Source organism: Tilletiopsis washingtonensis (genome assembly GCF_003144115.1).
Source record: "Tilletiopsis washingtonensis strain MCA 4186 unplaced genomic scaffold FA09scaffold_5, whole genome shotgun sequence".
In the NCBI taxonomy this organism is placed as follows: domain Eukaryota; kingdom Fungi; phylum Basidiomycota; class Exobasidiomycetes; order Entylomatales; genus Tilletiopsis; species Tilletiopsis washingtonensis.
Window position 1 is genome coordinate 659,367 of NW_020312002.1, and position 25,128 is coordinate 684,494.

Below are 25,128 nucleotides of genomic sequence, written 5' to 3' on the forward strand. Positions count from 1 at the left end.
AGGTGGAGCTGCTGGCGCGCCACGCCAGAAGAAGGCGCTCGTGCGCGGCGCGGCAGCGCTACGGGCGCGACTGCCCTGATGCACCTGGCACGCGACCTGCCCTCACCTGAGTAGCCTCGCGAAAGGCTCCCTAGCAGACGCATAGCAGCACACAGCCTAGCAGTGGCGATCACAATCTTCGCACAGCGGCTGCAGATGACTGTGACACTCTATTTACTAGGCACGCACGGGCGGCGCTCCTTCTAGAAGCCCAGGCGCGTGCGGATCTCGTCCTCGAGGCCGTCAAGGTTGCGCTCGGGGTCCTTGCCCTCGCTCAGCAGCTTCTGCCGGCGCTCCTCCTCGAGGGCGTCGAGACGCTGCGCATGCTCGCGGCGGCGCTGCACCTCCTGCGCCTCGTGCTCGTCGTGCTTCCAGCCGCCGGCCGCCTCGTGCTCGCGGCGCGCCGCCGGCGACAGCTGCTCCAGGTCGGCGAGGCAGCGCGTGCAGGTGCACGGCCCCCACAGGTACTCGCGCCACAGCAGCAGCCGCCGCCGCGCCAGCGACAGCTCGGGCGACTGGTACGAGATGAAGAGCTCCTCGCCCGGCGCGATGGCTCGCGTGGCCAGCACGCCGACCTTCGTCGCCTGCCGGATGGAGCGCAGCGGCGGATGGCTGCGCGAGAGGCGTCAGCAGCGGCTTCGAAGTGATCTGCGCGCGAGACGCACCTGACGCGCAGGTTCGGGTCGCAGGCATGGTTCAGCATCGAATGCACGAGGTACATGCCGCCCTGCGCCTCGGTGTTCAGATTCGCCCGTCCCAGATGCCTGTTCAACGGGTCAGCCACAGGCAGGAGAGGCAAGCGGAAGAGCTACTCACCGCAGGAAGCCCTCCCAGCTGAACAAGTCGCGCGCGACCTTCTCCGGGAACTGCCGCACCACACCCTTGTTGCCCTTGTCCTTCACGCTCTCGTCCCACGGATCGATGGCCAGACGCAGCAGGCGCAGGCCCTCACGCATGGCGCTCTCGAAGCCGCTGCGCTCGAGGTCCCACGCCGGGTTGCGCGAGCGGCGCTGCATCTCCGACACGCTGGCAAAGGCGTCGAGGTGCTCGAGCGTCTCTTCCAGCGTCGCTGCCGGCGCCGCCATGCCGCGCATCGTCGATGGCCGCGCTGTTGCTGGCCCGAAGCCGTGCCGCACCGAAGGTGGAGGCGTCGAAGAGTGCGTGAGCAGCACGCGCGCCAAAGCTCGTGCAACGGAGTGCAGCGACAGCCACTTGTGCTGGCCGAGGTAGTCGAGGAACGCCTAGAGACGCAGAGTCAGAGGCTAGCCAAGACTGTGCAGACGCGACAGACGCACCTTGGAAGTCGGGTTCTGCCGGACGCACAGCATGCGGTGGTGCGTGCTCTGCCCTCGCTGCTCGCATCTGCGGGTGCGAGCGTGAGCTCGGACTCAACCAGCATGTGTGCTCATTTGAGCCAATGTATGCAACACTTACACTCGGTTGCAGAACCGAATCTTGCAGCTCCCACCACACCGCACCGCCAGTCTGGCACCCTCAATGGGCAGGAAGCACTGGCCGCACAGCTCGCCCTGCCACACGTCTGCGAGCGCGATGGCCGGCGGTGCCGCGACCCACGCGTCCTCGACCCACACGACGTCGCCCTCGGCGAACGCGCGGTCCGCCACGAGGCCCTTGCCTTTGACGGCGTCGAAGTAGTGGGCACGCACGCCCGCCGGCAGCTCGACGGAGGCGTCGATGTGCGACACGGGCACGGCGGCGTCGCGGGCGCGCGCCGCCTTGGACTTCTTGGGCTTCTTCTTCTTTTTCTTCTTCTTCCCCTCGCCCGCCGCCGGCGCCTGGCCGTCGTCTGAGCCGTCGTCGTCATCGTCGTCGGCGTCGGCGCTGGCCGGCGGCGGCAGCAGCTCGGCCAGGCGCGCCTCATCGAGCGCCCAGTCGGGGTGCGCCGAGAGCAGCGCGGCGAGCAGGCGTGCCTGGCCCGGGCGCGGCGAGGCGCTCAGCAGCGGGGCTGCGGCGGCGCGCACGTCGTCGTCGCTCGGCGTCATGGCAGGCGAGGAGGGCTGAGAGGCATGTCGTGTGACGCCAAGCAGCTCGGACGAGCTCAAGTCGAAGGCTGATCTTCTAGCCCAAGTTGTCCCACGGCTCCTAGGTGGAGCAGCAGCGCCGCATCACGTGCCGCCGGCGGGAGAAGGGAGACGGCACCCGGAAGCGGCTCGCCGCGACGCGCTCGAGATCGAGGCACGCCGCCGCGGGGCGCTCGCGTCCCGCCAGCACGTCCCCTCGCCGCCGCCTGCCATCCGCCGGCAGCTCGCGCTCCTCGTCGCCCATCCGCCGCTCTAGCATCGCCTGGTCCGTGCCACAATGGAGCCGTGGCACCGTCACCTCTCGCCGCCGCGGCCCGCCGACGACGACGGCAGCAGCGAGGCCGTCGTGGGCGCCCCGCCGGCGTACGACGACGCCGCGGCGACCGCACACCAGGCCGCCGACGCGCCGCACGACGCCGACGGCTCCGTCTACGTCGACGACGGCGCCGGCTCGGGCGCGTTTGCGTACAAGGACGAGGCGGCGGCGGCGCACCACATGGGCGCCGCGGCCGACATGCTCGACGCTGCCGCCATCGGCATGGCGCTGCAGCACGACACGTCGTCCAGCATGGCCGTCGACACGCCCGCCTCGGCCGACGCCGCAGCCGACACCTCGTACAGCGCCTCGCCGCGGCAGGTGCCCACGCCGCAGCAGCACAACACGCCGTTCGCCAAGCATCTCGGGCGCAACCGCGCGTGCGGCGCGTGCCGCGACCGCAAGCTCAAGTGCGACGGCGCGCGCCCCGTATGCGGGCAGTGCGGGCGGGCGTGGGCAGTCAAGAAGAAGAGCATGCTCGCAAAGGGCCACTCGCAGGCCGAGGTTGACTCGATCGAGTCGCCGTGCCAGTACATCAGCCTCGAGCCCAAGACGCAGAAGAAGCGCGCCAGCAGCTCGGGCGGCGGCAATGCGTCGGGCAGCCGCAAGAAGGCCAGCGTGCAGCCGGGCGACGAGACGGAGAAGGAGAACATGCGCCTGGCGCGCGAGGTCGGTGAGTGCTGGCGCTGAGCCACGGAGAACGTGCTGAGCGTCTACTGATGCCTCGGCTCCGCCAGCCGAGCTTCGCGCCCAGCTCGAGCAGCAGCAGGCAAGCTCCTCGTCGTCCCGTCTGCCCGACGGCAACGGTCAGCAGCAAGCCATGCCGCCGCAGAACGGCTCGCGCTACCAAGGCGCCACCTCCGATGAGCTCTCGATCGCCGAGATCCTCGCAACGACGATGCGTGCCGGCGACGGCGGCTTCACGCGGACGAACTCCAGCCCAGGCTTCGATGTTGATGCCGCGCACGGACGCATTGCGCTGGACCCGAGCCTGGAGGACTTTGTGGAGAGCCTGCCGAACATCGGCATCCACGTGCCCGCCAACGTGGCTGGTACGGGCGTGTACCCCCACCCGCTGCCGCAGCACGCGGGCAATCGCGGCGGCGAGCACCACTCGATCATGGACAACCTGCTGGGCGAGAACGGCAGCAGCCGCGGCGCGCGTGCGTCGACTGGCGGTAACGCTGGCGACGCAGACCCGATGCTCGAGCTCGTGTGGTCTGGCTGGCCCTCGGACTTCCCGCCGCCGCAGACGGTGAACGAGCTGTGAGTGGGCTGGTCGCTGCTCTGACGGCGAGCGGCGCTGACTCGACATCACAGCGTTGGCGTCTTCTTCGAGAAGTTCAGCTACCTGCACATCTTCCACCCGGCGCGCTTCATGCTGGCCATGTCGCTCGGGCCGACAAACCCACGCTACCCGAACCCCGCTATTCTGCACGCCATGTTCGCTCTGGTGAGTCTCGCTCTGCCCAGCGCGAAGCGCACGCTCTAAGGGTCCTTCAGGCGTACACGATCCGGCCTGAGCTTGACCCAGTCGCGAGCAAGCGCAACGAAGAGAACTCGACGCAGCGGGCGGCCCAGCTCGTCGTCAATGCGCTTGCCACGACGACGAACAAGTACCTGCCGCTTGCTCAGCGCCTGGCCGAGGGCACGTACGACCGGCACCAGGGCTCGCCTGGCAGCGCCGCGTATCACACGCAGCGCGCTCAGCATCACATCACTCACGGCACGTGGGAGGGCGGCAACCTGGTGCGTGCTCTCGCATGTTCCGGGCATCACAAGCTGCTGACGACGTCCGTAGTACGACATCATGCGCGCCGCGACGCTGCTGTGCAACAAGAAGTGAGTGTGTCGTGTGTTCGTCCCTCGCTGCGTCGCTGATCAGCCTGCCGCAGGTATGCATGTGGCGAGCTGCTCGACGCCTGGATGCTGTCAGCACACTGTACACGGCTGGTGGCCGCCCTAGGCATGAACCGCTCTGAGAAGCGGCACACGCCTCGCAGCAACGGCCGGCCGATTGACGTCACGCGGCTCAGCATGAGTGCCCCGCCGGTCGACTGGATCGACGAGGAGGAGCGGCGCCGCGCCACGTACCTCGTCTTCATCACCGACGGCAGCGCCGCCGCGACGACGCTGTGGCCGGGCAGCCTCGTCGAGGAAGACGTCAGCTGCGACCTGCCCGTGGTACCCTCAGACAAGTGGGTCAACTCGGACCTCTCCGGCGTCGACTACTCGCAACGGCAGACGCTGCAGTCGCCCGCGCTCCTGACGACGCAGCACGTCGACTCGCTCTCGCTGCTGATCAAGGGCTTCCTGCTCGTCTCGCGCGCGTGAGCATCTGGTCGTGTACTCGCTCCCTCACTCAGCGCTGACGACACTTCTGGCGCAGTGGCTGTCTGCTGGCGCGTCTGCCCGTCTCGCCGACCGAGGAGGACCTGATGACTTCAGACTTCCACCAGCTCAGCAACAGCATTGGCTCGTACAGCATGTCCATACCGCCGCAGCTGGCCTCATACGCGGCGCTCAAGGCGGACGGGCACGTCGACGTGGCCCTCGTCACGGCCCACGCGTTGCCGCACCTGGCCACGCTGCTGCTGCACGACCCCATGGTCAACACGCGCAACGAGAGCTTCACGCTGTGCAGCGCAGCGTGCAGCGGCGTGCTGGGCATCCTGCGTGTGAGTCCGCCAACGTGCGCGTCTGGGCGTCTGCGTGTGCTCATGCGTCTCATGCACAGTTCCTGGCGATGAACGGCGAAGACCTCGCTCTGTTCCCTGCGATGTTCACCTACGCCATCTCGTGAGTGCAGCTGAGCGCCGCGTCTGCGTCATTTCTCACACCTTCCTGCTCAGCTTGACGGGCAAGAACATCATCCGGCGCTACATGCGCTCGCTCGCCACGAGCGATCGGCGGCCGCAGGAGCTGGCGCGCTCGGAGATCGACCTCATCATCCGCAGCCTCTGCAAGTATGGGCAGCGCTGGGCCATCGGATGTGAGTCGCAGCATGGGCTATGCCATCGGTCTCGCACCGCTGACGCACGCACGCCTCGCCAGACCGCCAAGCACATGCCCTGGCGAGCGAGCTGGGCATCGACTTCCACCCCGAGACGCTCTCCGACACGTTTGGCATCTTCGACGGCCCGCAGGTGCCGCCCGGCCAGGGGCAGCCGCGGCACGACTCGCACGAGGCCGCCTCACACGCCGGCAGCAGCCCCGAAGACTTTTTCCGCGCAAGGTAGAGCGCTACCCCGGCAACGCCCAGCGCTGCGATCTGTCTCCCGCGCCGAGCGCGCATTCGGCTCCTAGCAATACCATGGTCTGCAAAAGCAGTAGCATTGTGTGTGACTGTGCAACGCGCGCCCCTCACTCCTTCTCGTAGCCCTCCTTCTCTTGTTGTTCCCGGCTGGCGGGAGTGACGACGTCAGCGCTGACTCGAACTGTTGAAGCTGGAGCGCTCACATCTCGCGCCGCCGCTTGACGTCCCAGTTGTGCACCCTCGCCGTATTGACCTGCTTACAAGCGGTCAGTAGGCAGACGCCTGGGCTGTGAGCGAGGCACACGCACCTCCATCGTTGTGATCTGGTCGCGCAGGAAGTCGAGATCGTCCATAACGTTTTCGAGACTGGACTGAGCACCGTCGAGGTTGCGCTGCAGCAGCTCGAGCGCCTCGTCTAATGGGTACGACAGCATCACGTTGGCCTGCAGCAGCGAGTCAGTCACAGATCGGCAGACACGCAGCACGTTGTGCTCACTCCGAGCCAGAGGTTTACCGAGTCCAGCGGCTCGATCTCGGCGTGCGCATACAGCGTCTCGTTCAGCTCGAATTGCGTGTTGACAGACTCCTCGGCTTCCTGCAGGGACCAGGCCGGTCAGCCAGCCTGCCCACGCCTCTCTCTCTCGCAAGGCGATGCTCGTACGGCGAGAGCCAGCCAGGGACAGACGCAGGGCTTCTTCTCAGCAACACGAGGCGCGCGCACCTTTTTTGACTTGAGGTACTGCACCATCTGCAGCGTCTTGCGGATGTCGGGGATCTTCTCCTCGAGCGCCTCGCGCTTGCGGAACGTCTTCTCCTCCATCACCTTGTACTTCCTGCGCTCGCCAGTCTCAGCCAGGCAGCTCGCGGCTCGGATCGAACACCGGCGGCACTCACTGCATGGCCTCTGCAAACTTCTCCAGGTGCGGCCCTGCATCTTCGTCTGCGCCGCCCAGGTGTGCCACGACGTCGGACTGAGCGTGTGCGTGTCAGTCCAGCGCACACAGCACAGCGGCTAAAGGCGCGCCACGCACGATGAACGGCGCCTGCGGAATGCCGGAGCGTGTCGTCTTGAGCTGCGCGGCCGCGGGCGTCGATGACGAGGCAGAGGCGTCGGCCGACATGCTGCGCAGGTGATGAGGAGAGGGAGTCGTGGAATGGAAGGAGGCAGCGAGGCCGGGAGGACGTCTGTGCACGGCGCGACGCTCTCGTGCGAAAGACGCGCGCCTGAATTCTGGCTGCTGCTGCTCTTGCTCCTTCACTCCACACCACGACCCGCCGCTTCACGCCATGGCAGCACAGACCATGACCGAGGCACCGCCGGCCGCCAAGCCGCTGCGCGGCAAGAACGGCAAGCTGGCGTCGAGCTCGTCGGGCGCCACGCTCGTCGCCGTGTGCGCCGACGCGGCTGCCGCGCTGGTGGCGGCATACGAGGCCGGGCAGCCGCTCAACGTCGACGCTGCCCGCAAGGCGGCCTGCCGCAAGCACCGCTTCGCCGGCACGCCGCGCCTCACGGAGCTGCTGGCGGCCATGCCAGACTCGCACCGCGCCCGCCTGGCACCCTTGATGCGCGCCAAGCCTGTGCGCAGCGCCAGCGGCATCGCCGTCGTGGCGGTGATGAGCAAGCCGCACCGCTGCCCGCACATCAGCCTCACGGGCAACGTCTGCGTCTACTGCCCCGGCGGGCCCGACTCGGACTTTGAGTACTCGACGCAGAGCTACACGGGCTACGAGGTGAGTCGGGAGCCGAGGCGAGGAATCGGGAGCGAGAGCGTGCCGCACTGGGAAGAGCACGAGGTGGGACACGGCTGACCTCTGCTCTGTCAGCCCACGTCGATGCGTGCCATTCGAGCCCGCTACGATCCCTTCGAGCAGTCGCGCTCGCGCATCACGCAGCTGCGCGAGCTCGGCCACTCGACGGACAAGGTCGAGTTCATCATCATGGGCGGCACCTTCATGTCCTTGCCGCAGGACTACCGCGACGAGTTCGTGGCACAGCTGCACAACTCGCTTAGTGGCTTCACGGGCAAGAACGTCGACGAGGCGGTACGGTGAGTGCTGGTGTGCAGGTAATGTAGCGTGGAGTGGAGCTAATGTGCTGCTGCTTAGCTTCTCGGAGCGGTCGAACACCAAGTGCATCGGCATCACGATGCGAGTGGGACCGCTGGCACATGCTTGATGGCTCGCTCATGCTCTGCACCCGACAGCGAGACGCGACCCGACTATTGTCTGCGGCCACACATCTCTCAGCTGCTGCGCTACGGCTGCACGCGCCTCGAGATCGGCGTGCAGTCGGTGTACGAGGACGTAGCTCGCGATACGAACCGCGGGCACACAGTGAAGGCGACTTGCGAGACATTCCATCTGGCAAAGGACGCCGGCTACAAGGTTGTGGCGCACATGATGCCGAATCTGCCGAACGTGCGTTCCTGCGGCTCATGCTGCCGCGCTGCTGCGCTGCTCAGTCATACTCTTACAGGTGCCGGCCGAGCGCGACATGGCTCAGTTCGTCGAGTACTTCGAGAATCCCGCGTACCGCTCAGACGGCCTCAAGCTCTATCCGACGCTCGTCATCCGCGGCACGGGACTGTACGAGCTGTGGCGGACTGGACGATATAAGTCCTATCCGGCAAGCTACCTGATTGAGTTGTCCGCACGCATCCTTGCTCTCGTGCCGCCATGGACGCGCGTGTACCGGTGAGCCGGTGTGTGGTCTGCATGCTACCTCGCTGCTGATGCCTGTCTTTCGCTTGCAGCGTGCAGCGCGACATCCCGATGCCCATCGTCTCTTCGTGCGTGCGACAGCAGTGCTCTCACAACTGTTCCAGAGGCTGATCTGTTCTCACAGCGGCGTCGAGAATGGCAATCTGCACCAGCTGGCGGACGACCGCGTGCGCGACCTCGGCCTCGAGTGCCGCGACGTGCGGAGTCGCGAAGTGGTGCGTGCCTGCAGTCATTTCTACCTCTCTCTCTTGCTCACGCATCTCTCCAGGGCATCCACGAGATCAAGGACAAGGTCCGGCCCACCGACATCGAGCTGATTCGGCGCGACTACGCGGCGAGCGGCGGCTGGGAGACATTCCTGGCGTATGAAGACCCGGAGAAGGACGTGCTGGTCGTGAGTGTTTTCGCGCATCATCGAGACTGCAGACGCTGACCTGTTGTCCACAGGCTCTGCTGCGCCTGCGGAAGTGCTCTGCGGCGGGCACGTACCGGCCCGAGCTGCTCAGTGCTGGCCCCACAAGCATCGTGCGCGAGCTGCACACGTACGGCAGCGCTGTACCCATCCACAGCCGCGACCCGACGAAGTTCCAGGTGCGATGCGTGTCGCGATGCAGATCACAAGCCACGTGCTCACACCGATGCGCCCCCGTAGCACCAAGGCTTCGGCACGCTGCTCATGGAAGAGGCAGCTCGGATAGCGCGGTGAGCAGAGCACGCCCTGACGTCAGATGCAGCATGTGCTGACCACCGCACTTCCTGCTGCAGCGACGAGCACGGCAGCGTCAAGCTGGCCGTCATCAGCGGCGTTGGCACGCGAGACTAGTGAGTGACGAACAGGTCCTGTCGCCTCGCTGCCGCGCTGACGAGCCTTGTCCTCCAGCTACGCCCGCCTGGGCTACACGCTCGACGGGCCCTACATGTCCAAGATGCTCTGATCGCCCAGCGTCGCCCTGCCCCCTCCACACTTGTACAACACTCCATGCTCGCTGTCACCCGCATTCAGACACGGTCTAGTACGGCATTAATTAGTGTCTCCCTCACCCTCATGCGGCGGGCGTCGGTGTCTGTCCCCGCGCGGCGGCGATGAAGGCATTGATCTTGGCAATGTCCTTCTTGCCGTCCGTCTCGACGCCCGAGCTGGTGTCGACGCACAGCGGCTGCACCTGCGCGATGGCCTGCGCCACGTTCGAGGCGTCGAGGCCGCCCGCCAGCATGATGGGCTGCGTGCGTGGCTGGGCGCCCGGCACGCGTGCCGCTGCGGCGTCTCGCCGCGAGACGGTGACGGCGACATCCCAGTCGAAGCTGGCGCCAGTGCCGCCGTCGCCGCTCTTGCCGGCGCCGGCCGTGTCGAGCGCAGCGAGGTGGTGGTAGCCAGGCCGTGAGACCTCGCGCAGGGCGCCGCTGCCGGGCTGCGCGTCGGGCCCGACGTGGAAGACGCGGAAGACGCGCATGCCAGGCAGTAGCCGCGCCCACTCGACGCTCTCGATGCGCCCGTGCAGCTGCACAACGTCGAGCTGCAGCGCCGTCGCCGTCGCCAGCACCTCGGCCAGCGGCTGGTCACGGAAGACGCCGACCATCAGCGGCCGGTGCGGGTGCGCCCGCAGCTCGCCGGCGTGGTACTCGAACCAGTCCTCGTTGCCGACCACCGAGTCCGAGGCCGCACGCTTCGACGTGGCGCGCTCCGAGCTACCGCGCAGCGCCCGAACGCTGCTGATAATCTCGGAGGCCTGCTCGAGCGAGACGGTGCGCTTGGTGCCGGGCGCCAGGATCATGCCCAGCATGTCAGCGCCGGCCTTGGCCGCAGCCACGGCGGCGTCGACAGTGGAGAGGCCGCAGATCTTGACGAGCGTGCCGTTCGCTTGCGCCAGTGCTGCGCTGCCGTTCGAGGCGACCGCCGCCTGCTCCGGCGCAATGCCAAGCAGGCCGTGGATGAAGGCGCGCTTGTCGTCTGCGCGCATGAGGGCCTCGCCGACCAGCACGGCATCGACACCCTCGCTGACGTACTTCTCCACGTCGGCGCGGCCCGTGATGCCGCTGAGGGCGCAGAGCAGGATGCCAGCCTCGCGCGCCGCGTCGGCAAGGCGGCTCGTGGTGCCCATGTCGACGACAAAGTCGTGCAGGTTGCGGTTGTTGACGCCGACGACCTTTGCGCCGAGGCGAATCGCGCGCGCCATCTCCTCGGGGTTGTTCACCTCCACCAGCGGCTCCATGCCCAGGGCCTTGCTGGCGTCATACAGCACGCGCAGCTGCTCGTCGGAGAGCATGGCGACGATGAGCAGCAGCGTGTCGGCACCGGCCAGGCGCGCCTCAGCCACCTGGTACACGTCGACGATGAAGTCCTTGCGCAGGATGGCGGGCCGGTTCGGCATGCCATCGACAGCACGCCGCGCCAGCGACAGATCATTGAGCGTGCCCTTGAACCAAGTTGGCTCAGTGAGCACGCTGATGACACTGGCGCCGCCGCGCGCGTAGGCCAGCGCCTGTGCGCCGGCGTGCGCGTTGGGGTCAATGTCGCCCTTGCTCGGGCTGGCACGCTTCATCTCGGCCATCACGCCGGGCAGGCCGCGTGCGGCATTGGCAGTGAGGCGCGCAGCAAAGTCGATGAGCGGCGGCGCCAGGTGCATGTCGAGCGCCGTGGCGAGGTCGCGCGCAGAGGCGCCCGGCACGGCCTTGGCAGCGGCGATGTCCTTGAGCCGCTGCACGTGGATGCGCTCCAGGATCGTGCCCACAGCGCCGGCGCCGACTGATGCTGCACCATTCGACGCGGGCGCCGGCGCGGGGCGGGCATCCAATGCCAGCTGTGCTCCGGCTGCTGCACCTGCAGCGCCCGTTGCTGCCGCTGCGCCCGCAGCTGCCGCAGCACCGGCCGGCGTCATGGCCATGACGGGCTCCTTGGTGCTCTCGGCCTGCTCGCTGAGCGCGGCGTCGATGCCAGCCTGCGGGTTCTCGGCCCAGGTACCGCCGCTGAGGCGCAGAAAGTTGGCGAGCATCTGCTTGCCGCCGACGCTGAGGATGCTCTCGGGGTGGTACTGCACGGCCTCGAGGGTGAGGCGCGTGTGGCGGATGCCCATGACGACGCCACTCTCCGTCTTGCTCGTCACGACGAGCTCGCGCGGCAGGCTCGGCAGCTGCGCCGCCAGGCTGTGGTAGCGCGTGCCGACGACGCCCTGCGGCGGCAGGCCGGCGTAGAGGCCGCGCCCGTCGTGCGCAATCGGGCTCGTCTTGCCGTGCAGGATCTCGCCGGCAAACTCGACGACGCCCGTGTAGGCCGCGTAGATGCACTGCAGGCCCATGCACACGCCGAGGATCGGCACGCGCCCGGCAAAGTGCTTGATGGCGGGAATGGAGATGCCCGAGTCGTGCAGCGGGTGGCCCGGCCCGGGCGAGATGACAATGTTCACCGGCTGCAGCGCCTCGATCTCCTCGAGCGTCACCTTGTCGTTGCGGAACACGACAAGATCGGCGCCGAGGTTGGAGAGGAACTGCGCGGAGTGGAGGCATCAGCCGGCCTGCACCGCTGCACTGACCCTCTTCCACCCACCTCAACGACGTTGTAGGTGAAGGAGTCGTAGTTGTCGATGAGCACCGTCTTGCCGCGCGCGGGCACGCTGGCGGCGGCGACAAGGCCATCCTGCGGCAGTGCCGAGGTGGCGGCGCCGGCAGCCGACGTGCCGGCAGCGGCCTGCGGGCGCGGCGAGATGTACTCGGGCATGGCGAGGGGTGAGGGATGAGGGGGAGGAGGAGCAGCTGCGAGGCGCGCTGCGCGGCGGAGTCATGTCCCGAAGCCGTGCACCGAGGTGCTGCCCGGTCACGTGCTCCCGCGCCGCTCTGCCCTTCTGAAGGGGCGCCGCTGTGCTTGCACCTTTCCTCCGCTCCACATCCACCGCCCGTCCAGCAATGCACTCCGTTCCCTCTCACTCCGTCTGTCTCCACACACACTCCACCGGTGCTTCATAACCAGCTGCGCCCTTCCATGGCGCGGCCGGCTGATAGCCTACCGAAGAGCAACTCGCCGCGGCTGCCATCTGCAGCGCAGGCCGCCGTCCTCTGACCTCACCGTCAAGGGCGGTGTGCCTGCGTCTGTCGGCGCCGCGTGCTCTGCCGGACGTCCGCAGCTGAGCCCGTGTGCATGCAGCATGCCTGCTCTCTGGCGCATGGGTCTTGGACGCCGAGGGCTTGTCCCTCTGCCGGCACATTGAACACAGACACACGCAGCTGGGATGGCAGTCGAAGAATGCATTGCTTGCAAGCTAAGGCGGTGACGCGTATAAGGGCGACGCGAGAGACGAAACGAGTGAGGGGGTGGCGCACAAAGACTGGAGGCAGCCTGTCTTGGTATGATGCATCGGTAATGCTGGCTAGGTGTCATGCCTCGTCGGCAGTGCTGGCTCGCGGGAACGCCGCCGCGTGCTCGCTGCCGAGCGCCGCGAGTGTAGCACGTCGGTTGGGCGCCAGCGAGTCGGCGCGAGCAGGCGGGCGCTGAGCACGATAGCGGCCGTCGTCGCCGCGCAGCTCAGGCGCAAAGACGGGCCCCTCGTCGGCCGCGGCGTCGTCCTCCTGCGCGGTCGCCGCGGCGGCGCCTGGCCCTGCAGCCGACGATGCGTCGACGCCGGAAGACGCAAGCGAAGAGCGAGGCAGCTGCCCATGCGACATGGTTTGCGGAAACGCCGGCATCGAGTCGCGTGCGTGCGGATCGCGCTCGCGCCGCGAGACGCCGCCGCCGGGCGCACGCGGCGTGGCGTCGGGTACGTGGCTGCCTCGTCGGCCTTGCCCGGCGGCAGGCATGGCGGTGCGCATGTCGTCTTCGTCTGCGCCCGTTGCTGGAGCCGCAGCGTCGCTCTCATCAGGCGCGATGCTAGCGCGCATGTTGCCGCGCGTCTTGCCGTGTCCAAGGCACTTCTCCTCGAAGCGCATCAGCTCGGCGACGAAGCCAATGTTGGGGCTCACGTCGCGGCGGCGCTCGACGACGTGGGCGTAGGAGCGGCGCAGCGGCCAGTGCAGGTGGTGGATGAGGTAGGCCATGACGATGAGCACGCTGCGCGACTTGCCCGCCTTGCAGTGCACGTAGGTCGGCGACGAGTGCAGCCGCGCATCGTCGAGGAAGGCACATGCCTCTTCCACGTAGCGCTGCACGCCGCGCGCCTCGACGTGGTCCCAGATCGGCAGCTTGCGGTACTTGGCAATGCCAAACGCGCCGCGGTGCAGGTTCAGGTGCTTGCCGCCGCCCTCCTCAATCTCGGCGGCGCAGTTGAGCACGCGGCGCACGCCGAGGCGCGAAAGATGCTCGGCTTCGGAGGGCGTGCCGATGTCGGGGCCCAGGTAGAGAAAGCCAGGCAGGATCTCGGAGATGTGAAAGTCGGACGAAATGGCTGTGCCGGCGGAGAGCGAGAGGGAGCGCGCCGTCGCTGGCGTCGCCGGCTCCGGCGGCAGCGGCACATCGTCGGCAGTAAGCGGACTGCTGTGCCTGCTGTGCACGTCTGCCGGCGGCGGCTCCGAGCCACGACGGAACGGCTCGCGCTCGCTGTCGATGGGCGGGAAGAGGCCATCAGGCATCGCAGACGGTGGCCCGGGCGAGAGACCTCGCGCAATCTCGGCGGCTCCGGCATCGTGGCCCGAGTCCCAGATGTTGCGCCGCAGCGCTGCATCGGCAGTCGCTGAGCGCAGCGGCACAGGCGAGCGCGAGCCGTCGGCTGTGAGGCGCGTCTCGAGACGCAGGCGTGGACTAGACCCAGAGGCTGCAGAGCCCGCTGCTGCGGCGCCAGAGATGCGCGGCACTGGCGGCGGCGGCGCAGGCGCAGCGCTGAGGGTCTTGACGCGCTCGGACGTGTCGAGACGAGCGAGCATCGGGCGTCGCGGCGGCCCGCCTGCTGTCATGGGCGGCTGCATGGGTGCAAAGGCGTGCAGCGGCCCGGTGGAGGAGGTGGCCTGCGTCGACGCGCTGCTGCCCGACGAGCCAGAGCCCGAGCCGGAGCCAGAACCGGAGGCGCTGGCACTCGTGCTGGCGCCGTCGGTGTCGTCGGCGTCGGACTGCACGGGAATGGCAGTGCGCGGCCCGCTGCCGGCGGTGCTGTTGAGAAGGCCAAGGTTGAGGCCCTTGGGCCGCTTGCTCGCCATGCGCTGCTTCAGCATGCTCCCGCCTGCAGGAGCCGTGAGAGGCGAGTCGCGCAGGCTCGGCCCCGCACTGCTGCCGTCGCCGCCTGGAGAGCGCAGCGCATCGCGGTCGAGCGAGAGCTGGGCCAGGTGGCGCGTCGGCGAGAGTGACGGACGCGTGCTGCTGGTGCCGCTACTGCCGCTGCCGAGCGCGCTCTCGCGGTCTGGCGACGCGGAGAGCACGGCGCTCTGCGCCCAGCTGTGCCAGTCGCGCGCCGTCGCTGTGACGGCCGTCCGAGGCGACTGTTCGGCCGCGAGGACGTACTGCTGTGCGGTGTCCGCCTGCTGCTCGATCTGCACTTGCGGCTGCTGCTGCTGCCGCGCATGCTCTGCGTCGAGCAGGCCGGCAAAGGCGGCACGCTCGCTGCGGCTGCCGCCAAGGGCCTGTCTGCGGCGCACCTTGGCCGCCACGCCGCGCTGTTCGTCGTGCGTGGGTGACGCATCGCCAACGCTGCTGCTACTGCTACTGGCGCCGCTCGTCATGCTGGCGAGGCTGGCGGCCGTGCAGGAGCTGTCGTCGCTGTCGTCGCTGCCGCTGCTGCTGCTGCTGCAGGCAGCGGGCGGCGCCGGCCAGAAGACGGACGCCGCGGGATGCGCAGACTTGCAGCGGCCGCTGCTGCTGCGTGGACGTAGGGGAGATGAGAGAGGATTGGAGCGTCGGGCTGCTGCACAGTGCGGCGCGGCCGGCGGGTGGGAGTCGAGCAGATGGGCGAAGCTGCGCTTGGACATGGGCTCGAAGAGGTGCGAGATGTGCGGCGCGAGGGAGCAGCAGTATGCGAGGTGCCGAGGAGCGCAGTTCGAGGGCGAGCAAGAGGGTGAGGTAGCGGCTGTGGATGGCGATGATGGAGGAGGGCAAGGAAGATGGGCTGCCGCTGTTGGTGCTGGCGATCAGGAGACGAGGAGCCGCCTCTCAGGGTCGCCTGCTCTGCACGCTGCGCTTGCGGGCGCAGTCGGGTCAGGAGGCAGGAGGCACGCCCCTTGGCCGGCGAGGAGAGGGCCAGGCGAGGGCGACGCGAGGCGAGAGGAGCAAGAGACGAGGCGAGGCACGGCACCGCGGAGATGCGACGCCCCGCTGCGAGGCCAGGACGCCGCGGCAACTTCGCTCTCGACGGCGCCGCGCGCGCCCGCCGCCGCACCGCACCGCACAGCCGCCGGCGCTGGCTCCCGTCTTGGCAACACCAGCAGAAAGGGGCCAGCGATGAGCTCACTCTCGCATACAGGAGGCGCAGCATGCGGTGCGCCGTGCTCGGCGGCGTGGGCGTGGAGGCGGCGGGCGGTGCGGGCGGTGCGCGGGCGCAGCAAGCTCGCGGGCGCACGCCGCGTGCGGTGTCTCTCTCGCCGCGCCGCGCCTCTCTTGCTGTGCTGCCACGGCGCTGCGCCGCCCTCGCCGAGGCCGAGGCGGAGGGAGGCGGTGCTGCTGCGCCGGCGCTTGCGTACGGCCGCCGGCCAGCGCGCAGCGGGCGTGGGTGACGTTGCGGCATCTGCAGCGCAGCGCCAGCGCCCATCGATCACGCAGCCGCAGCGGTACCGAAGACATCTGCGTCTGCACCTGAGCGAGGTGTCAGGAGGCGGCTCATCACCATCTGCAACGAGTGCTTCTCTCGCCCTGGAGCTAGAAGGTCGGCGCAGGAATGAAGCGTACGCTCAAGAGGGAGATCAGGCCAGAATGCAGACCAGGAGCAGCGCGCAGGAGGCTGCTCGGACACCGAGCTTCAGGCGCTAGGGCGTAGAAAGCACGCCCCTCGAGCTCGTCGCTGTGTTCCTGGAGGCCCCTCGCTCCGAAGCTTGAGCCTGGAGCCGCAGCAGAGGAGCTTGACGACTTCGAGTTTCTCCTCTGCACTGCTTTCTTCTGCTTTGCCCCACGAGCGGCCGGCGACAAGATGGGCGCGAAGGCGAAGCGCACCTCTGGCTCTGCCTGCTGTTTCGAAATTCGCAGGCCTTAGCCCGCACGGCCAAGCTGCGCCCTCGCGTGGTTGAATGCGAGCGGCCAAGTCAGACGCAGCCTGCAGGGCCTAGCAGAAGCGCTGACAGACGACGCTTCTGGCGCACCGCGGGCAGATCTGGGTTCATCAAGGGCGCCGAATCTCCGAGGCCCGAGGACGGATGCGGGGACTTGAAGCGCCGGAGCGCCGAAGCGGCGCATGCGGCCGCAGCGGTGCAGCGCCGACCCGCCGGGGCTTGGCGCCGCGCGAGAGGCTCTCGCGCTTGCACAGCCCGCGAACGTCCGCGTGACCTTCGCGAGATGTTTCGAGGTGTAGGAGCACGCACGGCAGATGGGAATGGCATGTGGCATCGGCCGCGGTGGGAGCAAACGAGACGCAGTGCGCCAAGCCTCGTAAAAGCGAAGATGGCCAGACCATCGACGCGGATGAAGCGAAGCAAGAGTAAGAGTGCTCATCTCCTCCTCGCCCGGGCCTCGGCCGCCGGCTCCAAAGTAGTGAGGCAGACCTGCTCAGCTGCAGGCGATGTAGTCATCACAGCGCAGCACAGCGTCGCTGCAGGATCGCAAAGCCCTCGATCGAGGCACATCTCAGACTTGCTCGACCAGAAGGCGAGCTGCTCCAGAGCATCGCTTCTCAGAGCGAGAGGCCGAGCATGCATGACCGATGCACCGTCGCGCCGGACGGAGGGCGACGGACCGGCGCAGCCGGCGTGGGACAGCGCAATGCGACGCAAGGTGCTGCGGCGGAGTCGGACGCAACACGCGGGCACTGCGAGGCGCAGTCCTGGGGTCGGCGGATATGCAAGAGAGATGACATAGGAGACATGTGACATTGCGAGAGGACATGAGATGGAAGCGTGCGCGAGCACGTTTACTTCATGAACTTGGCGGCGTTGTCGTTGAGCTGCGAGAGGGAGGAAGTCAGCACACGCCGCGTCACACCTCTCCATCACACCCACCTTGAGCTCGTCGCCCTTGGGGCCCTTGATGCTGCCCTCCCAGGCAAGCGTGTCCTCGAAGAACTTCTTGTCCTCGGGCTTGCTGAGGTCGAGCTTGGTGGCGCTGTACGACTCAAAGTCGGGCGCGACGCCGAGCGTGTCCTCGGCGCTCTGGCCGCGCACGATGAAGGCCATGGCGATGGCCGAGTTGTTGTCCTCGCCGAACACGGCGCCGGCGCCGAGCACGTACTTGCGCGACGCCTCGAGGCGCGTGAAGAAGCCGCCGATCTGGTTGGCGCTCATGAACACCTTGGTCAGCTCCTCGGGGTACTTGAAGTCGCAGCGCCACAGCGAGTAGCCCTCGGGGTCGTAGTTGGCGTGGAACCACTCGAGGAACGAGTCCTCGCCCTTGGTGTCCTTGTTCGAGTACATGCGCTTGGCCTCGTCGAGGTTCATCTTCGTCGGCGGCAGGCTGGCGCACGGGTGCGCGGCCTTGGGCTCGGCGGGCGCCGACGGCTCGTCGTCGTCGTCGTCCTTGGCGGCCGGCTTGGGCGCCTTCTTGGCGGCCGGGGCCGGCGCAGCGGCGGCGGCGGGCTTGGGCGCGGCCTCCTTCTTGGGCGGCGTGAACTTGATGTTCTCGGCGGCGAGCACGTCCTCGGACGCGGCCTCGAAGAGGTCCTTGACCTGCGCCTGGTTGACGACGGTGTTGAAGTAGCGCACGCTGTTCGGGTACGAGGCGCGGAACTCGGGGCCGGCGACGTTCTTGAAGAGGAAGACGAGGTTGGACACGACGGTCAGGTCGGCCAGCGTCACGCGGTGGCCGGCGAGGAAGGTGCGCGTGTGCAGGTACTGCTCGAGGTACTGCAGGCTGCGCTTGAGCGCGTCCCAGTTCTTCGTCTCGGCGGCCTTGTTGTAGGGCGTGATGTTCTTGCAGAGCAGGTACACGGCGATGGTGGGGTTCCACACCTCGTCGTCGCCCCACGAGACCCACTGCTCAACGAGCGCGCCGGTCTTGGCGTCCGTGCCGAGCAGCTTGGCGTTGTCGGAGAGGCCGGCAACTGAGGGTGTGGTGTGAGCATGCAAACAAGTCATGGCGACGGTCATCTGCGGCGCAGCACAGCACGCGTCCCTCTCCACCGGTCAGCGCATTGTGCAGATAGGCTTCGACATGGATGATTAGGCCAGGGATAACTGTAAAGAAGTACTTCTCATCTCTCCGCGAGAGGGCAACGTGCTGTGCTGTGCTGCGCCGGGGCCGACCACGCAGGAGGCACTCACCGTAGCGGGCGATGGCACGGCCCTCGGAGAGCTGGAAGTTGTCGCTGCCCTCGAACGTGGGGAGCTTGCCCTGCGCCAAGGTGTGAGGCTGGCACATCACTGCGCCATCGCACGGCCACGCACCATGGGGAACTTCTTGAGGAACTCGGGCTTCTTGTTGTCGCCGTCCATGGCGCTCGTCTTGACGAGCTCAATCTCGAGGCCGTTGTACTTGGCGGCGGCGAGCACGCGCGCGCACTTGGGCGCGTACGAGGTGCCGTAGATCTTGCCGATGGAGGACATGGTGTGTGTGTGTGTGTGTGTGTGATGGGGTGGTGGTGGTGGTGGGAGGGAGAAGGGCACGCAGCGGCACTCGTCATGCAATGCACGGGCGCTCGCCAGCGAAGGAACGCGGCAGAATTTGGCTGGCGCGCCACCGAGCAGGAAGAAGCGCACGCCGCGAGAGCAGCCCTGGCGGGCCGGCGTTCGGCGGGCGGGCGATGTTGGCGCCGCGGCGCGACTCCGCCAATGCTGCCGCACGTGACGGGCACCGCTAGGGTGGCCCATGCATCCATCCGTCGTCCCCGCGCCTCACCCCGCCCATCCCACCCTCCACATCCCCTCGCCTGCACCATGATCGACTTCCGCAAGATCGACGTCGACCAGTACGACGACGAGGCGCTGCTCGAGAGCGACCTCGTCGAGCCCGACGCGCGCCCGCCCGCGCAGATCCTCGCCGACGCCAAGGCCAAGAGCACCGAGGTGCGCGGCCTGATCCAGCGGTGAGTCGCGGCAGGCGAGGATGCCCGCCGCTGCGGCTGCTGATGCTGCCACAGGGGCGACGCGAAGGGCGCACTGGCAGCCGTGCTGGCGGACGCTCCGTACGGCGCCCAGGCAGCCGACGCAACAGTGAGTCGCCTGCGTGTGCCGCATGTCTCGCAGCGTCGCAGCTGACCCTGGCTGGCAAGTCCACGACGCTCGGCGCGCTGCTCGACATTCTCAACTCGACAAAGTCGTCGGACATTGCCGGCCTCGTGCGGAATCTCAGCATCGACGAGCAGGACACGCTGATGAAGTACATCTACAAGGGCCTCGGCAGCCCCGAGCTCGGCGCCAGTGCCGTGCTGCTCGGCTGGCATGAGAAGGTGAGTGGCTGTGCGGTGCGGAGCAGACGCAGGCGAGCAGACCAGTGGTGCAATCTCCGCTCCCTTGAGCTCGGAACGTGCGGTGTGTGGCTCCGTGTGGGGCGATCGGCGTCGCACACACGGCCTCCACGCGTCCCCCGCAATTGACCGACGCAGAGCTTCAGCCGCTCGGCCATCTGCCTCGCCACGCCGAGTCCCCACTGACTGGTCTCCTCTCGCAGCTGACCGAGGTCGCCGGCACGGGCTGCATCGTGCGGGTCATGACGGACCACCGGCGAGTCTAGAGGGGGCGATATCACGAGATGAGGGGGCACAGCAATGTGACATGGCATATCCGACAGCAAGCGCGTGGGCGTGGGCGTCGCGCCGGGTATCTGGAGTGCGGGGACAGGAGTGGATGCGGACAGGCTCATGCAGGTGTTGTTCGGCAGAGACGCGCGAACCAGGGATGTCCGCTGGCTTGCCAAGACCACTGGCCCGGCGTGCCGGCGCTCGAGAACTCCGAGTGGGCCCCTGCGGCTGCGGCTGCGGCTGCATTCGCTTGCAGCACCTCTGCCAGACCGACAGCAAGCTGTCGCTCCACCTCGTCGTCGATCTCCTCGTCACGCAGCGAGGCGGCCGCCGTGCTCGCCGCCTCCAAGCTCTTGCAGGCTGCACTTAGCATCTCGGCATCCTGCGGGCGGCGCGGGCGTCAGGTGCGGCTCGGCGGCATCATGTTGCCGACACTCACGTCTTTCTCAGCCCACGCGTCCATCTCGCGCGCCCAATCCTCGTACAGCATTGTAATCTGCTCGCCGGAAGCAGGCCGGCCACGCACGCCGAGCCACTTGAAGCGCCGCGCAAAGCAGGCCCACGACATGGCCTCTTGCGCCTCGCTTGTGGCGGCGGCGTCGGCGATGGATGGAGGCGCGGGGCCGGCCAGCAGGGATGCATCGTCTGCTGGACATGCGACGAGCGGCCAGGGACGCTGACGCGTTGGCGTGAGAGTCGGGTATAGCTGCAGAGCGTTGTGTGAGCACGGGCGAGACGAGGCTGGCAGGGCCCGACCCACCAGCATAGTCGCGAGAGAAGCTTCGCCGACGGCCTGCGCCTTCTGAGTCTCGCGCCGCAGGTAGTCGAGCGTGGCGTCGAAGGGAGCTCGCGCATCTGAGCCAGCAGAGAGTCAGCGTCGCACGAATGTGGCTGCCCACTCCACGACTGACCATCGACGCCGGCGGCATCTCGCCGCGACTTGACATCGTCGCTCAGACTCTTGAGCACCGAGCCCTGCTCATGCGCAATACTCGCCGCCATCCAGTACACGTAGACGAGCTCGTGCGGCGCATACAGCTCTAGCTCGAGGCCGGACATGGTGATGTGCATCATGATGTCGAGGATGACGTGCTGCACGCAGGCGAAGATGACGTCGGGATGCAACGTGCCGGACTGAGGTCGACGTCAGAGCAGCACAGTGCAGGCTCCATGTGCACGACTCACGGGGAGCAGTCGAGACAGATGCCGGCCGAGCTCTTGTGCCTGAGGTCCTGTCAGCATGTCCCTCACAATTCGGCCTCAGTTGCTGCTCACCTCCTCGGCCAGCTTGACCCACTCCGCATACGCGCCCGCCAGCTTCCGCTTGCCGCGCGAGCGGTTCTGCGCGAGGCAGCTGAAGTAGTTGACGGTCTGGCCGGCCAGGCGCTGCATGAACGACTCGAGTGCCAAGTGTGCACCGAGCGGGCTGTCTGGCGGCAGCGGCGGCGCTCGTGGTCCAGGCCGTGGTTCGTCGGACGCAGCGGCGAGCTTGGCCATCTGGCTGGCGATGGATCGGAGAGAGATGGCGCCGACTGTCTCGAGCAGACTGGCGGGAAGGAACGGCAGTGGATAGCGACCGAACGCGACCTGACTGAAGCTGCAGCCGACGGACTGCCGGCAGGTCAGCGTGGCTCTCGAAAGGCAGCGGCCACTCGCGCCTCACCTGCAAGAGCGAGCGGACGAAGGCACACTCAGGCCTTTGCTGAAACGTAACGGCACGAGAGACGAAGACGCCCTGCGCGACAGCTGTCAGTGGAGGCTCAGTGCCGGTGCGGGAGCTTACGCACCCGCCACATCGACCACTGGGCGCCATCGATCATGTCGCACGCCTTCTCGACGCCGTCAGCGAGCGAGTGCATGAACTCGACAGTCTTGCTCGGCTCCGGCAGCTCGACGGGGCGCGGCGGGGGCATGCCCGGGTCGCCTTGGCCTGACGAAGCTAGACGTCGCGCAAAGTGCACGTCAAACCCTGCTCGCGCTATTGGTGACGGCGCTTTGGCGAGCGCAGGATCCGAGAGGCATGTGCCCGTCGTGTCTGCGTCCGGCGACAGAGCTGCCAGTGCATCTCGCAGCTCCGACAGCGCTACAGGCAGGTCTGCAAGCGCGCGCTCCGAGGTGTATGCGCTGGCAGGCTTGGCGAGCATCTGGGCAGCGCGCAGGTTGCGGCCTGAGTTTGCGAGTGCGAGCAGAGCAAAGGTCGACAAAAGGTGCTGCGTCGCGGCGTCAGCACGCAAGCTGAGAGGCGCACAGTCGCGAGACGTACCTTGCGAAGCTCCAGGCGCCTCATCAACGACGCAGCATCCTTTGGCCGTAGCTGCGCAGGCTCGGCTGCCTGAACCCACGCCATTGCGGCGTCCAGCCCCCGCAATGCTGAGGCGACAGTCAGGCCCTCGCAAAGCGAGATGCCCGCCTTGTCTCCGCTAAAGTCTTCGCCCTGCCGTAGAGCAAATCAGCAGCTGCATACTCGAGCAAGAACGAGGCAGTAGACTCACGTCGGTGAGATTGCCGCCCACCAGCTCGTCCCACGCCAGGCTGACGCTCTTGAGCAGCGCGACGAGGTACGGCTGCAGCACGTGCTCGAGCAGGTCGTCGTCCAGCACAGCTGCATCTGGGCCGCCGTTGAACAGGTCAAGGACCTCGTGGATGTACAGGCACGTGTGAACGGATGCGGAGAGTGGAGCACCCGAATGCCATGCGACCTGCCGAGGAGGAGTGAGCATGCACACCAACGCTCGCATTCATAGCCAAGACGGACCTCTGTTGCAAGCGTGCGGTCCATGAGCCAACACATGTCCTGGACGGACAGGCGAGCGTTTGGGTCGAATGCCGGCGTATGCGCCGCCTCTTCTGGCGTCAGCCTGTCGCAGGCGGCGAGCATGTGCGGCGGCACGGCGAGCACGCCCGAGTCCATGCGCGGATCGAGCAGCTCGATGGCGCTCAGTGTGTCGAAGAGCGCAAAGCCATCGACATGCGCCAGCTGTCCTTGCGGCAGTGCTGCGACAACAGAGAGTCAGCACGGCAGAGCGGCTCGGCCGTCCCAGCTGCGGCTCACTGCGGCATGCCCGACGCAGCTGCTCCGTCACATCCTCCAGCGCCGGCTCTGGCGGGCTGCGCGACGGCCCGGCGAGCGACAGAGCGTGCATGGTGCCAGCAGTGCCTCGGCCAGCGAGTGGCTGCGCTCTTTGTGCGACTTGAAGTGGCTTGACCTTGTTGCGGATCGAGGTGGAGGGAGAAGGAGGCAGGCCTCAGACGTGAGCGCGAGAGCAACGCGCGCGTCGGCGCAGTCGGCCGAAGCGCGTCAAGCACGCCGCCGCACGGGCGGCGAGAAGCACACGACTCGGCCGCCGACGTGGAGCCTGGCCCGATGCCGGCTGCGCTCCTGACCTGCACATCCTTCCCGTGATCCACCACTGCACACAGGCAGTTCGTGCCGCTTGCTTCAGCACCTGTACATCACTCGTGCCACAAGCCATGCGCAGCGCAGCCGTCGCCCGGCCCGCACGGCCACGGCGCCGCCCCAACCTGCTGCTGCTCCTCGTCGCGCTGCTGGCGTGCGCTGTGGCGGCGGTGCAGGCGGCCAAGGACTACTACGCCGTCATGGGCATCGACCGCCGCGCCGACGACCGCACCATCAAGAAGGCATATCGCGTGCGTGCGGCGTGGGTGGCGCCGGCGCTGCACCTGCTGACACGGCGTCGCGCAGAAACTGGCGCAGAAGCTGCACCCCGACAAGCACCCGGACAAGTCGGACGAGGTGCGTGGCTGAGCTGCAAGCGCACACATGCGGCATGCTCACACACGCGGCCACAGTTCGTGCAGCTCTCGGACGCCTACCAGGTGCTGTCGGACCCGGAGCAGCGCAAGATCTACGACCGCTACGGCGAGGACGGCGTGAAGCGGCACCAGCAGCAGGCGGGCAGCGGCGGCGGGCACCACGATCCGATGAACGTCTTCCGGAACTTCTTCGGCGGACATGGCTTCGGCGGGCCACAGGGCGTGCCGCGCGGGCCGGGCAAGCAGTACAACCTCGAGGTCGACCTGGCGGACATGTACAAGGGGCGCACGGTCACCATCCAGCACCAGCGCAGCATCATCTGCCCGGGCTGCGACGGGAGCGGCGCACGCAACAAGGGCGACATCCACTCGTGCGAAGCGTGCAGCGGACAGGGCATCCGCATTGTGCAGCAGCAGATTGCGCCCGGCTTCGTGACGCGGGCACAGGTGAGTGGGCAGCGGCGCGGAGGCAGACCGCGTGGCCGCGCGCTGAGCCGCCGATGCACCCTCAGATGCAGTGTGACAAGTGCCGGGGCCAGGGCCGCGTCATCAAGCACAAGTGCGACCGCTGCCACGGCAATAAGGTCGTCGCTGAGACCGTCGAGCTCGAGGTGGAGATTTCGCCGGGCGCGCAGGAGGGCGAGGAGATTGTGTTTGAGGGCGAGGCGGACGAGAGCCCGGACCACGAGGCGGGTGATGTGGTCTTCAGAGTCAAGTGAGTGATGTCGTCAAGCAGCAGCATTGAGGACAGCGAGAGCGACAGGCACGGCGCGCTGACAGTGGACGCGCCAGGTCCGTGCCGTCGAAGGGCACCTTCCGGCGGCGAGACACGCACCTCTACACGACGCACGCCATCTCGCTCGGCGACGCGCTGCTGGGCTTCGAGCATGCGCTGGCGCACTTTGACCATGTGCTGCCGCTGCGCCGCACCGGCGTCACGCAGCCCGGCTGGGTGCAGACGGTCAGGGGGCAGGGCATGCCGCGGCGCGATGGCAGCGGGCACGGCGACTTGTTCGTCGAGTATGTCGTCGTCATGCCCGACGAGATCGACGGGGACCTGCAGACCGGTGAGTGTTGAGGATGCTGCGTGCGGCGTGCTGCAGCTCACGCTTGCCTGCGCAGCGTTTGAGAAGATCTTCGGGCGGCCTGCTGTGCGCGATGGGCGCAACGCGACGCACGCCGCGCACGACGAGCTATAGAATAGACTGTATTGCATGGCGCTGCGTGCTTGTGATGCCACCTTTGAGTGGAGCGAGA

General features: G+C 67.6%; 11 protein-coding genes across 11 annotated transcripts; 4 read left to right on the forward strand and 7 right to left on the reverse strand.

Annotated features, from left to right (window-relative positions):
- Window positions 1-190: 190 nt before the first annotated feature.
- On the reverse strand, window positions 191-2,064 carry FA09DRAFT_328597 (hypothetical protein). The gene is made up of 5 exons (XM_025741836.1): window positions 1,474-2,064; window positions 1,335-1,401; window positions 856-1,280; window positions 705-803; window positions 191-651 (listed from the first exon to the last, which is right to left on the reverse strand). Exons 1-5 carry the CDS (start codon window positions 2,040-2,042, stop codon window positions 243-245), a joined length of 1,569 nt encoding a protein of 522 aa, XP_025600093.1. The 5' UTR covers window positions 2,043-2,064; the 3' UTR covers window positions 191-242.
- A 206-nt stretch (window positions 2,065-2,270) lies between these two features.
- Window positions 2,271-5,724, forward strand: FA09DRAFT_328598 (hypothetical protein). The gene is made up of 10 exons (XM_025741837.1): window positions 2,271-3,070; window positions 3,135-3,663; window positions 3,718-3,850; window positions 3,901-4,146; window positions 4,199-4,239; window positions 4,293-4,727; window positions 4,787-5,075; window positions 5,135-5,196; window positions 5,250-5,389; window positions 5,452-5,724. Exons 1-10 carry the CDS (start codon window positions 2,359-2,361, stop codon window positions 5,634-5,636), a joined length of 2,772 nt encoding a protein of 923 aa, XP_025600094.1. The 5' UTR covers window positions 2,271-2,358; the 3' UTR covers window positions 5,637-5,724.
- A 128-nt stretch (window positions 5,725-5,852) lies between these two features.
- On the reverse strand, window positions 5,853-6,774 carry FA09DRAFT_295099 (Prefoldin, subunit 3; the record flags this gene model as incomplete). The annotated part of the gene is made up of 6 exons (XM_025740104.1): window positions 5,853-5,906; window positions 5,962-6,096; window positions 6,150-6,248; window positions 6,375-6,486; window positions 6,548-6,624; window positions 6,685-6,774. 6 exons carry the CDS (start codon window positions 6,772-6,774, stop codon window positions 5,853-5,855), a joined length of 567 nt encoding a protein of 188 aa, XP_025600095.1.
- Window positions 6,775-6,924: 150 nt separating this feature from the next.
- Window positions 6,925-9,419, forward strand: FA09DRAFT_359212 (histone acetyltransferase ELP3). Its single transcript, XM_025745076.1, has 12 exons — window positions 6,925-7,384; window positions 7,478-7,701; window positions 7,760-7,801; window positions 7,858-8,071; window positions 8,130-8,347; window positions 8,407-8,442; window positions 8,499-8,589; window positions 8,643-8,768; window positions 8,822-8,965; window positions 9,027-9,076; window positions 9,140-9,196; window positions 9,255-9,419. Exons 1-12 carry the CDS (start codon window positions 6,941-6,943, stop codon window positions 9,307-9,309), a joined length of 1,701 nt encoding a protein of 566 aa, XP_025600096.1. The 5' UTR covers window positions 6,925-6,940; the 3' UTR covers window positions 9,310-9,419.
- Window positions 9,418-12,512, reverse strand: FA09DRAFT_337307 (putative anthranilate synthase component II; the record flags this gene model as incomplete). The annotated part of the gene is made up of 3 exons (XM_025743982.1): window positions 9,418-11,856; window positions 11,916-12,056; window positions 12,432-12,512. 3 exons carry the CDS (start codon window positions 12,510-12,512, stop codon window positions 9,418-9,420), a joined length of 2,661 nt encoding a protein of 886 aa, XP_025600097.1.
- Window positions 12,513-13,243: 731 nt separating this feature from the next.
- FA09DRAFT_285990 (phosphatases II) lies at window positions 13,244-13,729 on the reverse strand (the record flags this gene model as incomplete). Its single annotated transcript, XM_025739894.1, has 1 exon — window positions 13,244-13,729. A coding segment is annotated over one exon (486 nt), but the record flags the coding sequence as incomplete, so codon positions are not given.
- Window positions 13,730-16,355: 2,626 nt separating this feature from the next.
- On the reverse strand, window positions 16,356-17,249 carry FA09DRAFT_220409 (hypothetical protein). Its single transcript, XM_025739550.1, has one exon. It carries the CDS (start codon window positions 16,920-16,922, stop codon window positions 16,464-16,466), a length of 459 nt encoding a protein of 152 aa, XP_025600099.1. The 5' UTR covers window positions 16,923-17,249; the 3' UTR covers window positions 16,356-16,463.
- A 47-nt stretch (window positions 17,250-17,296) lies between these two features.
- On the reverse strand, window positions 17,297-18,970 carry FA09DRAFT_305774 (eEF1-gamma domain-containing protein). Its single transcript, XM_025740511.1, has 4 exons — window positions 18,806-18,970; window positions 18,683-18,752; window positions 17,426-18,462; window positions 17,297-17,370 (listed from the first exon to the last, which is right to left on the reverse strand). The coding sequence occupies exons 1-4, from the start codon at window positions 18,962-18,964 to the stop codon at window positions 17,338-17,340; spliced, it is 1,299 nt and encodes a 432-aa protein (XP_025600100.1). The 5' UTR covers window positions 18,965-18,970; the 3' UTR covers window positions 17,297-17,337.
- A 324-nt stretch (window positions 18,971-19,294) lies between these two features.
- FA09DRAFT_316303 (arp2/3 complex 16 kDa subunit) lies at window positions 19,295-20,216 on the forward strand (the record flags this gene model as incomplete). The annotated part of the gene is made up of 4 exons (XM_025740839.1): window positions 19,295-19,443; window positions 19,498-19,570; window positions 19,630-19,806; window positions 20,028-20,216. 4 exons carry the CDS (start codon window positions 19,295-19,297, stop codon window positions 20,088-20,090), a joined length of 462 nt encoding a protein of 153 aa, XP_025600101.1. The 3' UTR covers window positions 20,091-20,216.
- On the reverse strand, window positions 20,123-23,240 carry FA09DRAFT_359217 (hypothetical protein; the record flags this gene model as incomplete). Its single annotated transcript, XM_025745077.1, has 12 exons — window positions 20,123-20,479; window positions 20,537-20,803; window positions 20,858-20,952; window positions 21,009-21,231; window positions 21,283-21,321; window positions 21,373-21,708; window positions 21,761-21,832; window positions 21,885-22,307; window positions 22,361-22,531; window positions 22,590-22,796; window positions 22,853-23,091; window positions 23,150-23,240. 12 exons carry the CDS (start codon window positions 23,238-23,240, stop codon window positions 20,216-20,218), a joined length of 2,427 nt encoding a protein of 808 aa, XP_025600102.1. The 3' UTR covers window positions 20,123-20,215.
- A 233-nt stretch (window positions 23,241-23,473) lies between these two features.
- FA09DRAFT_328606 (DnaJ-domain-containing protein) lies at window positions 23,474-25,091 on the forward strand. Its single transcript, XM_025741838.1, has 6 exons — window positions 23,474-23,745; window positions 23,801-23,851; window positions 23,908-24,318; window positions 24,384-24,586; window positions 24,664-24,938; window positions 24,994-25,091. Exons 1-6 carry the CDS (start codon window positions 23,569-23,571, stop codon window positions 25,068-25,070), a joined length of 1,194 nt encoding a protein of 397 aa, XP_025600103.1. The 5' UTR covers window positions 23,474-23,568; the 3' UTR covers window positions 25,071-25,091.
- The last annotated feature ends 37 nt before the right edge of the window (window positions 25,092-25,128 follow it).

Coding starts and splice junctions, on each gene's coding strand:
- FA09DRAFT_328597 (XM_025741836.1), bottom strand. CDS start 2,042: ATGACGCCGAGCGACGACGACGTGCGCGCCGCCGCAGCCCCGCTGCTG. Junction 1,402..1,473: donor ATTCGGTTCTGCAACCGAGT/GTAAGTGTTGCA, acceptor TCGCACCCGCAG/ATGCGAGCAGCGAGGGCAGA. Junction 804..855: donor AGCTGGGAGGGCTTCCTGCG/GTGAGTAGCTCT, acceptor CCCGTTGAACAG/GCATCTGGGACGGGCGAATC.
- FA09DRAFT_328598 (XM_025741837.1), top strand. CDS start 2,359: ATGGAGCCGTGGCACCGTCACCTCTCGCCGCCGCGGCCCGCCGACGAC. Junction 4,240..4,292: donor ACGCTGCTGTGCAACAAGAA/GTGAGTGTGTCG, acceptor AGCCTGCCGCAG/GTATGCATGTGGCGAGCTGC. Junction 4,728..4,786: donor TTCCTGCTCGTCTCGCGCGC/GTGAGCATCTGG, acceptor CTTCTGGCGCAG/TGGCTGTCTGCTGGCGCGTC.
- FA09DRAFT_359212 (XM_025745076.1), top strand. CDS start 6,941: ATGGCAGCACAGACCATGACCGAGGCACCGCCGGCCGCCAAGCCGCTG. Junction 7,702..7,759: donor AACGTCGACGAGGCGGTACG/GTGAGTGCTGGT, acceptor GCTGCTGCTTAG/CTTCTCGGAGCGGTCGAACA. Junction 8,072..8,129: donor TGATGCCGAATCTGCCGAAC/GTGCGTTCCTGC, acceptor ATACTCTTACAG/GTGCCGGCCGAGCGCGACAT.
- FA09DRAFT_220409 (XM_025739550.1), bottom strand. CDS start 16,922: ATGAGCACTCTTACTCTTGCTTCGCTTCATCCGCGTCGATGGTCTGGC.
- FA09DRAFT_305774 (XM_025740511.1), bottom strand. CDS start 18,964: ATGTCCTCCATCGGCAAGATCTACGGCACCTCGTACGCGCCCAAGTGC. Junction 18,753..18,805: donor TCCTCAAGAAGTTCCCCATG/GTGCGTGGCCGT, acceptor ACCTTGGCGCAG/GGCAAGCTCCCCACGTTCGA. Junction 17,371..17,425: donor CCAAGGGCGACGAGCTCAAG/GTGGGTGTGATG, acceptor TCCCTCTCGCAG/CTCAACGACAACGCCGCCAA.
- FA09DRAFT_328606 (XM_025741838.1), top strand. CDS start 23,569: ATGCGCAGCGCAGCCGTCGCCCGGCCCGCACGGCCACGGCGCCGCCCC. Junction 23,852..23,907: donor ACCCGGACAAGTCGGACGAG/GTGCGTGGCTGA, acceptor ACGCGGCCACAG/TTCGTGCAGCTCTCGGACGC. Junction 24,939..24,993: donor CGACGGGGACCTGCAGACCG/GTGAGTGTTGAG, acceptor TTGCCTGCGCAG/CGTTTGAGAAGATCTTCGGG.